Source organism: Vigna radiata, unplaced genomic scaffold (assembly GCF_000741045.1).
Source record: "Vigna radiata var. radiata cultivar VC1973A unplaced genomic scaffold, Vradiata_ver6 scaffold_298, whole genome shotgun sequence".
Taxonomy (NCBI): Eukaryota; Viridiplantae; Streptophyta; class Magnoliopsida; order Fabales; family Fabaceae; genus Vigna; species Vigna radiata.
This window is the reverse complement of record NW_014542028.1, coordinates 262,129-272,662: the sequence shown is the minus strand read 5'-3', so window position 1 is coordinate 272,662 and position 10,534 is coordinate 262,129. Positions and strand designations below refer to the sequence as shown.

The following is a 10,534-nucleotide window of genomic DNA, read 5'->3' as shown; positions in this document are numbered from 1 at the left end:
ACCGTGAACAAATGTATATTCCCCAAGAAAAAGTAAACGTTCCAGCCTAAAGAACTAAGAGCAAGTGACGGCTACTCGAAAAAAAAAACATTCAAAAGTAAAAAAATTCTTAGAGTGTGTCGGCTAGCAAGCAATTGTCATGAGTTTCTTTTCATCTCTCACAAGAAAAATTCAAAGCACCAAATAAAAGAAGTGTCTTGGCTTCCAGCTTTCTCATTCAATGTGAAACTCCAAAGTAAATGAAAAGGGAATGTTGCAGCATTGCACATAATGGAAGGGAAAAAGAAAAAAACTTGATTCATTCAACCAACATGAAAAACCGTGAGCAACCTTCCAATCAACCAAAGTCCAGTAGCATGAACATATTTCCAGAAAAAAACCGTGAAAAACAAAAATGTTCTAAGCCAAGTAATGCCAAAAAGTGACGGCTCAAGTGTCGCGCCACCCTAAAAATAAAAGAAAACCCTAGGTCAAGTGTCCTACTCTTTAGGTCCATCATAAATTTGCCAACAATGGCCCAATGTGCAAAAGTTTGTCTAAAAATTTTAAACAATTAAATTACAAGATAACTAAAATTTAAAATGTCAATTATGAGAGTCTTGAATTTATTTTGTCTCCTTCCCAATGCTCCAAATTGTATCTCCAAAATTTTCCCTGCAAATAATAATGCAAATAATTAGCTCAGAAAATTCAAATTAATTAAAATTAGAATTTCCAGTCAAATTAAGCATAATTAGGAAAACGGGAAAATACCGGACAATTAAGCACAATTCCCTGATTAATTCTAACACAATAAACTAAGTAAAGTCAAGAAAATATTGACTCATCAAAGACCCTTCATGGAAACTTCAAAGATGCTTATTAGTGTCTATGATAGAAGAATAATGATGAGGGACCAAGAGTATTCGCTTCTTTATACTGGCTATGAGGAGAATGAGGTCAAAATAAAAAAGAGAGTCGGACCTGAGGATTCAGGGAGAGAAGCTGAATATGAAGATAACACATCAGGTACTGATTATACTGACAACTGTAATGTTTTGCAGGTACCCGTAAGTAAACAAGGAAGAACCATTCATCCTGAATCAAAAGAAGACCCATTCCGACCGGGCATTAAAGTGAAATGTAAGAGGAGGGAGTGGGTGTTAAAAGAGTTGAAAGAGGAAAGGGTCGTGGAGATTGAAGCACCATGCAGTAGACATACCAAGCGAGTGGATAGAAGAAAGCTGAGGATTTGGTGTATTGAAGACACCAACACAAAGGATAACACATGATGTTGCTGGGACAATTTATTTTTTTGTAAAACATTAGTTTTAGGTTTGTTTCATTTTTGAACTTGTAATTCTTTGGATTTTTGGACATTTTCTGGGTAGCATCTACTGAGGGATGCTAACTTTTTGTATCCACTGAAGCATACCAAGAAGGTACACCTACTGATGGGTGTTGGTAAGGATTGCACTTACTGATGAGTGCTAAACAGGTTTGGGTTAAGCTTGTGACGTTAAACAAGCGCTGCTTGGGAGGCAACCCAGTTGATTGTTTGTGTGTTTTCAAACTCTGTCTTAAGTGCATTATAGGTTTGCATGTATATTTTAGTGAGGAAAGACATGTAATTAAAAAATTGAAGGCAAAAATCAGGTGCTACAGGGAGGAATCGCGCAAAAGCAAGCAAAGAAGAGGAGTGGAAAAACTACCGCTCACCGCCGAGCGGTGCATTTTACCGCCAGGCGGTGGTGGCGAACACCTCAGCCTAAGCTCTTTAATGCTGGGCGGTTTTAGGTGTTCTGCACTTGAATCCCTTCCTTTGCGTTTCGCCAAGCGGTCTCCTTGAGCTTTAGCACCCAATTTGCACCTTCAAAAGGTTTCCAAAGAGATTTTCCCACATTTTCTTACCACTCACTCACAAAAACCTAGTTTCTTGTCTAAAATTTGGGGTTTTTGGTGAGAGTTGGGCATTGAGAGTTATTCATCATCAATTGGAAGAATCCTTGCAAGCATTTAGCATCTCCACTCAAGTAAGTTGTGCAACTTCATTCGTAAGTTTCTATTTTTGGAATTTGATGAAGAACATGTTTAGGAACACGACAAATTAGGATTTTGGATTTTTATGCATGAATTGTTGAAATATGAACTCTTTAGACTGATTGAATTGCTTGAATCTTGTCTAAATGGATGAAATTAGTGTTTGAGTGGAAATTAGGGCAGTTTAGAAGAGTTTTTATGAAAATCCAAACGCACCGCCGGGCGGTCTCCTTCAACGCCGCGCGGTGTTGCTGCTGAAGCATACCGCTGGGCGGGCCTCTTGGACGCCGAGCGGTCTGCTGCAATGTTTGTTTGATGCTTGATTTTGATGCAGGGATACGGAGGGAGGACCCTGTTTTACCCTCAATATTGCACTGTAACTGGTCTGGAATTGATTGATGATGCACTAACTTCTAATGATGAATTCCTGTGGTTTGTTTCGAATTATATCTTATGCAGGAATGGCATCAACATCAAGAAGGGGGAGAAATACTGGCAACAAGAGGAAGGAGCCTGAAAGGCCAAGAGGATTTTACTCTCAAAGGTTCCTCTCCAAACAGCATGAAGAACACTTTGCAACTGTGTAGGAAAGGAGATTACTTATGGAGAGGAAGGCTACCTTCATTCCTGATTTAGCTCCTGAATTTGGAGCATAGATTATGAGGAGAGACTGGGAAAGGTTGACGACTTACCCTACACCAGCTAGCATTGAGTTGGTGAAGGAATTTTACACAAACGCCTTATCCAGAGGGGGAGTTGCGATTGGAAGGTTTAGGAGTTATGTGAGGGGGCATATTGTCAGGTATGACCTCGATACCATAAACAACTTTTTGGGCACTGAGTGGCCAGGGGAGCAGTGCCAGTATGCGGCAAGTTGGTTTGTTCAGTGACATAGTCGAGATTGAGATTGTTGAGCCTCTTTAGCCAGATGAACCTACCTTGTTTTGATCCTTTGATAGCCCTTTTGAGCCTATACTTTCCCCATTTCTTTGTTTTGAAGCTCATACACTAGCCCTATGTGAAAAAACATGATACCTTAACCTTAGGGAATTTTGGAGCTTTAGAATTGTTTTAGGAATAAGTGCGGTCTCCTGGGAGATTCAGAGAATTGGCTAGTTGGTTCCACTTCTTGTTTTTGTTTTTTTAAATATGTTATGTATCTTGTCTCTTAGAGTTGTGTTCTGAAAAGTAAAAAAAAAGAAAAGAGACAAGATGAAAAAAAAGAAAACAAATACAGAATAATGAGAAAAATTAAAAAAAATTGTGAATAAAGGAATCAAGAAGAGAAACTAATTGTAAATATCTCCCTATCTAATTGCACCTTCCATTTTTCTTAGCTACTTGATGTTTTCTTTTTGACAGTTTATAGTGCAAACTTGTTGTCCATATGGAGTGAACATTTTGAACTTAATGTTGTATGCATGTCATTAATTGATGCCTTTTACAGATATCTTCTTAGGAGAAGTGCACTAGAGATATTTATGGTGGACCGTTCCAACTTCTTCTTTGACTTTGGGGTACTAATTCTAGAATATGCTACTTTTTCTCCTTCCATATTTCAGCAATATAATCTTCTCAAATTTTTAACCACATATTATTTTTAACATCATAATGATGAGCGGATGATTGGCAATTGATGCAACCTTACAATCCCAGAACTGATTCTCCCTACCAAAATTTCCTCTGCAGAGTAGAGATGGGCGAAGGAATGCATATCAAGCAATTGTTCATGCACGACCTCTGTATTTAAACAATATATATTTAGCTACCCAGGTATTATTTTTGTTTCTTAATTTTCGTGTTCATAAATTTCTTTGCATGAGATTAGGATAAAAATTATTTATTTTTCAGAGGCCTGGACTACTTCTGAAAAGAACCCAGCTTATGGAGCGTTGGGCAAGGTGGGAGGTGAGAAGCTACCTCTAAAGACCTTAGTGTGTTTAGATTTGCATTTTTCACATATTAAGCTGGTTTATTCAAAAGAAATTATGTTTAAATTCATGCATAAACGTTGATGATTTGTTTTTGTACTAACCATTTATTCCTTACTGGATATAGCATGTGTAACACTTGTATCACATATCCAATTGGATTACATCGCATGTAACATATACTTGAATAATGAGAGTTAGAAAAGAAATATTTTACTAAATACATTCTCCTAAAAAAAGGAAATAAAATAAATTGGAATGATTGCGTAGACTCTAGGGTTCTTATGGTATGTCGCACCAGAGTTTGCAACCCAGGAGTCTTTACATAAAGTTTTAGAAACATGAAAAGAGGAATTGGAGTTCTTACCAATCACGGCTACCAAGCACGTACCAGAAGGTGACTTATTGATAGACTCCACGAGAGATTTCAAACGTTCAATTTCAGCACGTAGTGCATGTGTGCATGTACCTCTAAAGTTAAAAGATCAACATTGTAGTGGAGTCTTCATGCTTAATTAAAACAAAACAATAAGACACAAAAGCCCTGACGATGGCTATGGTGATGACAACAATAAGTCTGACAATGGAAATGGCAGAAGCTTTTGCAAAAGCTCTGGCGAAAGGTTTGGCAGAGCTCCAATGACAGCTCCGGCTAGGGTATAAAAACAATTATGGCAAGGGTTTGGTGAAAGCTTTGGGAAGGTCTAGCGTAGATCTAGCCGTGGCTCCAACAAAGGTGTGGTGGCGGCTCCGGGCTCCAATAAAGGTGTGGTAGCGGCTCTGGGTGCAGCAACAAACAGAACCCTAAGTTGGGTGCACTTCAGGCAACCCTATAAAGAACCGAAACCAACATGAAAGGATTACCTGAAAGAAAGAAGATATATATTCAAATTGATTCATCTAGTACATCAACATCTATGGACAGAGAACTCTTACCCTAAAGTAATCATTACTAAAAAGATCTTTGGAACATTTTAATAGCTTTTAACAACTTCTAGTAGAACATTTAATATCCTACTAACAACACCTTGGAATAGGTTGTGTTACGAACCCAAAATTGAAGAGAGATACAAGAGTAATATTCTTTATTGTATAGACTTAAAAAACTCCAAAATAGGAGAGCATTCTCTCCTCCAAGGGTTTCCCCTTCACAGAGAGCTAAAACTCAATCTACAAAATTATCTAGAAGTGCCTTGCATATCAGGACCCCCTAACTATATAACGGAAACCTCACTCACCCTAACAGTTATTCCTTAATTTGTTTCCTCTTATCATACACATTATATCATATCATTACACGTCACTACAGAACAACTTTGTCCTCAAGGATGGAATAGTGAAGCTTGATCTCATGACATTGTGATATTGTCTTATCATCGGAAGGGAACCCACTAGCTACTGCCTTCAATTTCATATCTGAAGGCTTGGGTGGTGGTTCATATGATAGTCGTTTTTGTATACCAGATTTTGACCCAGTAATGTGGAATCCCAAACTTACAATGTCATTGATGTTCCAATCATTATCACATCTAAGTTCAACCATGAATTCATACTCCTATTAGTAAATCTGATTTTGGGAAAAATTGTTGCTTGACTACATCTCCACCTTCAACTCTCATTATTGTTGCATCGCCTTCCTCCTCCATAATACTATATTTTTTTGTTACAAACCTCCCTTCTGTTTTGGTTTTTTCTTCCTTACAGAGGGTGTGATTCTTCATTGTTGGCCTTTCTTCCACAACTAGAACAATTTGCATATCTCTAATTAAGTCCTTTAGATCTTGTTGTGACAACCAATTGTGAATGTTAGATTGCAGCCCTCCAAATAAATATCCCTACCATTGATCTTCTGGTGTTTTGTTTTCTTGTGACAGCAATATCTTGCATTCTTGGATGAATTTTTCCCCACTCCCCATCCATGTTACTATTGCCAAACTCTCAAGTAAAAGTCTCTGTGCATTTCCACCCACCGTTGGCTCCAAGACATCAAACCCGCCCTCGTCAAGAATGCCAATATCTTTCTGGATATAAAGAATATCCATGTTTCATAAACCATCATGTTGCATATTATTACTAGGCAGCACATCTATGGCATAAAAAAATTCACCCCTATTATTGTTTCCCACTTCAAATTCTTGAATGTAATCTTCCACCCTTTCTTGTTGTTTAATTGTTGGCCATTCCCAATACAAAAGTACACGATAAATTGAGTAACCCTAGACACAATATAATGATGATAAATACGGTAACCCTAGACACAATATAATGACAATAAATAGGGTAAATATTCTAACAATTAATCTCCCTTGTGTAGAAAATATACATAGGGAAATGTATTTATAATAATGAGAATGTGGGATAAGCCCAAACACAAATGAAAAACTAAGTATATGGTTAATCTCCCTTGTGTAGAAAATACACATAGGTAATTTATTTCTAATAATGAGAATATGGGCTGACTAAGCCCAAATACAAATGAATATATAAAAGTTACATAAGTAACATAGAGACTGACTATGTTTTCCTTATTACATAGAGATTATGTTTTTCTAATTAACATAAAACGCAATATATCTAACACTTATGATCAAATTAATTTTCAATTATGAACTAAATTAGAGAGGTGAGAATTAGTTGTTGCAAGTAGGAGATGGAACCAAAAAATAGGGATTTTCTACAGCTATGGATTTTCAAGCTCATGATGCAAGGTTGAGAAATGCAGAATGAGAGACTTGTTAAATTTCTGAAAAGTGTGATATTTTTCATTGATTTTTCTTCTGGAATGCGAAACATATTTTTCATTGATTTAATTAGAATTGGATACATTGTATATATACTGTATATAACTCAGATAGAGGACACTGAACAAACCTAAGTGTAACTGATATAACTGTCTATCGAAAACTAACTGAACTAAGATAGCAACACTGTGTATGCCACTGTATTGATTAGCAGCAGCAAAGGTGCTCTGGTATCTCTAACACAAACATATGAAAAAAATTTATCACACTTTTTAGTAACAGCTACCCAGACAAACAATTAGATTCGAATGTAATTTGCTTACTAACTTTGATTTTGCGGTGCCCTTATGCAGATCAGTAATTTTGAGTATCTAATGCAACTCAATACATTGGCTGGGCGTAGTTATAATGATATAACCCAGGTGATCTNCGCTACTAACTTATTGCATTCTATAATTAAACTCTAACTCTACATGTTATATATTTTATCATTATGAATTTTTTGCAGTATCCAGTTTTCCCCTGGATTCTTTCTGATTACAGTTCAAAGAGCTTGGATCTTTCTAATCCTTCTTCTTACCGGATCTTTCAAAGGTTATAATGAATGTTGCTTTGATGAAATCAAGTGAAATTACTTCATATTTTAAATTTGTAATTTTTTATATCATGCAGCCTATTGGAGCACTGAACCCAGATCGTCTTAAAAAATTTCAAGAGAGATACTCTAGCTTTGATGACCCCGTAATACCTAAATTCCACTATGGATCACACTACTCAAGTGCAGGAACAGTAGGTCCCACTCTCCACCACCTTTGAATTTTCCTCTGGTAATCTAGTACGTAGACTGTTGACACAAGTCTTTGGTTTAATTTTATCAAGAAATTAGTGTCCTCTACATGGTTGATTCAGATGGAGCTTAAGTGATTAACTTTGAGTTGATGTCAAGTTTATTTTTCTGCATGAACTCCCAATTTGAAATATACGAAGTTTCACCTATCATGAATTACACCCAATAAAATTTGGATCATTTTTGGCTGCATTATGTGAGTATCTTAGAAGTATCAAATGTACAATCATCTGAACCTATGGGGCTCACAAAATAGGGAGATAGAGAATATTTATTGATTTTGGGCTAGATGATTTTTAAAGGGAATAAGATGTAGATGTTTTGCCAGGATGCTTTAATTGGTCAATCATGTTAAGATCAAACAAAATGGCTACCATGTGATACCAATCAAATTATGAATGATTAGGATATTACAGTAAGGTTGGTTTACGTTCAGTATTGTCAACAAAGTCCTGATACAGAAAGACACCTCACAAAATGTGATCAGTGTAAACTTGGGCACTTTAATGTTATGCTATTTTATTTATTTTTATTTTCTGTTTGTTGGCATGCTACTAACATACCCAGTATTAAAAGGCTTCTTGCATGAAAAAGCACAGGAAAGGGTCATTGTATAAAGAGGCTGTTTCGGAATGGTCTTGTTAGCATCTGTAGTTATTTTTTGCTTCTGCATTAAATTTCCCATTTCCTTGCTAAGTCATACAATAAATCCAAATCACGACGCTTTTTCTCAGTTCTTCTGAAGTTGCAACAGAAGCTATCACCCAGTATGCAAATGACAGCATTTAATATGGTTGCATTTTAGTTGCTCAATTTGCATTAGTTAATCGTTATTATCTTTTACAGGTTTTGTATTATCTTATTAGGGTTGAACCATTCACTACTCTTGCCATCAAACTTCAAGGTGGAAAATTTGATCATGCAGATCGAATGTTTTCTGATATTTCTGCTACTTGGAATGGAGTTCTTGAGGACATGAGTGATGTGAAGGAATTGGTATATGTTTACTAACTTATGACAGAACGATTGGCTCCTTGAATGCTTTTAATTAAAATTTTGTGTACTTGCATATCAAAGACTTCTAGTTGTTCTTGGAGGACTTCAATGTTTTTAGTACTTATATTTTTAAATGTTTACCATGGTTTTCTTCAAACTTATATTTCATTTCTTTTTTTCCTATTTTAATCTCAACATAGGTTCCTGAGCTATTTTACCTCCCTGAGGTCCTCACAAATGAAAATTCAATTGATTTTGGCACAACACAATTGGGAGGAAAGCTTGGTATACTCATTGAGATTTTCTCCATTTCCTTTTAAGAAGAAATTGTGACTGCATATATATGCATATTAAAGTTATTACCCCTTCATGAGAATTACTTTTGTCATACCAGATACTGTAAAACTTCCTGCTTGGGCTGAGAACCCAGTTGATTTTGTGCACAAGCATAGGATGGCTCTGGAGAGTGAATATGTATCTTCTCATTTGCATGAGTGGATTGATCTTATATTTGGGTAGGTTTCTTCTTGTTTTTCATTTTCTCCATATTCTTTTGGCTTGCAAGCCTGGTTCAAAGCTGTTGAGATATTTTGACTAGGATAGACTGAGGATATTCACCACCTTCGAAGTATGAGCTGTCCATATAAGAGATTTGACACCACTTTCAACACAAAACCTTAAGACTCAACTTTTGTGGATCTTTATTTTCTTATATGACACTCAACTTTCTTATATCTACTTTATGTGGACTTTCATCTCATACTTGGATTTTACCACTGGTTTCTTCCACAACAAGACATGCTTGTACCAGCCATTTATCTCAACACACTTCCCCTTACCCTTACAATTGTTGGGTTTCTACCACAACAGGACATACTTGTCTCCATTTGAGTCAGACACCAAGATAAACCTACCATTTTCTTTTTACTGGATAAACTGAGCATATTTACCACCTATGAGAAATAAGTTACACATAACACCACCTTTAACATAAAACCTTAAGGTCAATGTTTGAGGGTATTTATTTTCTTATATGTCACTCAACTTTCTCATTTCTATTCAAGGGGAGATATTCAAATCATACTTGGATTCCTAACAACCTTTTGTTTATTCATGAGTTTTATTTTTCTCTCATTTTTTATGTAGATATATATAGCATTCCTTTTTAAATTTTAGTCCCTTGAAAACTTACATACGGTTACATTAAATGGATTTAACCATGCAGGTATAAGCAACGGGGAAAAGAAGCTATTGCAGCAAATAATGTTTTCTTTTACATTACTTATGAAGGGACAGTGGATATTGATAAAATATCTGACCCGGTATATCTCCGTTGCATCTTCATATTTTCCACATTAATTGTTGTATGAGAACTACCTTCTTTGGTTAAAGGACTAAAGTACATGTTAGCTATAGTTATGTTTGTCACTTATATATGTGTTTGTTTCCATAATTTTGTTAGTGAGGAAATTAACTTCTTAAGCTTGATTGACAATAATGCAAACCTTTTTTTGTTGGTTAGCTGTCTTGTTTGTCATGATAAATTTCCCTTGTGACCAGTACAAGATGCAGAGAAACTGAGGAAAATATAACAGATGAGATGGAGAAAAAATCGCTTTCATGTTTTTTGTTAAAATTAGAGCTAGAAAAAGAATCCCTTGTGGCATTACTATCTCTTTTCTTAATCAAAAGCAACTAATGTGATTGCATAACTTTTAAGAAAGAGTGCTAAGGAGGCATTTCGCCCAACTACGTTTGTGTCACAAACAATATCAATCATATGCAACACCTCTGAATATTATAAAATCATCAGACCTCAACAAATAACTTATCCAGAGTGAAAAGAGAGGAAGAGGACTGAATGTGAAATGAATCTTTATTATGTATATTCACTAGTAAAAAAAAAGGATTATACAACGCACATTATGTCATGTTTCACCAGAAACCGCAGCATAATGCTGCGCGGTGGCAGTTTTGTAAATAAATTGAACTTATATGCC

The 10,534-nt window shown here is 35.8% G+C and overlaps 1 protein-coding gene and 1 long non-coding RNA gene across 2 annotated transcripts; one reads left to right on the top strand and one right to left on the bottom strand.

Moving 5' to 3' along the window:
* Positions 1-271: 271 nt before the first annotated feature.
* On the bottom strand, positions 272-6,198 carry LOC111240751. Its single transcript, XR_002666295.1, has 2 exons — positions 4,318-6,198; positions 272-654 (listed from the first exon to the last, which is right to left on the bottom strand). It is a non-coding gene; the product is annotated as an uncharacterized LOC111240751 (long non-coding RNA).
* Positions 3,889-10,149, top strand: LOC106778951 (BEACH domain-containing protein C2-like). The gene is made up of 7 exons (XM_022776377.1): positions 3,889-3,927; positions 7,045-7,113; positions 7,200-7,480; positions 8,385-8,534; positions 8,735-8,819; positions 8,929-9,049; positions 9,760-10,149. Exons 3-7 carry the CDS (start codon positions 7,292-7,294, stop codon positions 9,902-9,904), a joined length of 690 nt encoding a protein of 229 aa, XP_022632098.1. The 5' UTR covers positions 3,889-3,927; positions 7,045-7,113; positions 7,200-7,291; the 3' UTR covers positions 9,905-10,149.
* Positions 10,150-10,534: the final 385 nt, after the last annotated feature.

Excerpts from the sequence above, each read along its gene's own strand:
- LOC106778951 (XM_022776377.1), top strand. The coding sequence starts at position 7,292 with ATGAATGTTGCTTTGATGAAATCAAGTGAAATTACTTCATATTTTAAA. Across the intron at positions 7,481-8,384 it reads ACTACTCAAGTGCAGGAACA|GTTTTGTATTATCTTATTAG; the intron begins GTAGGTCCCACT and ends TATCTTTTACAG. Across the intron at positions 8,535-8,734 it reads TGAGTGATGTGAAGGAATTG|GTTCCTGAGCTATTTTACCT; the intron begins GTATATGTTTAC and ends ATCTCAACATAG.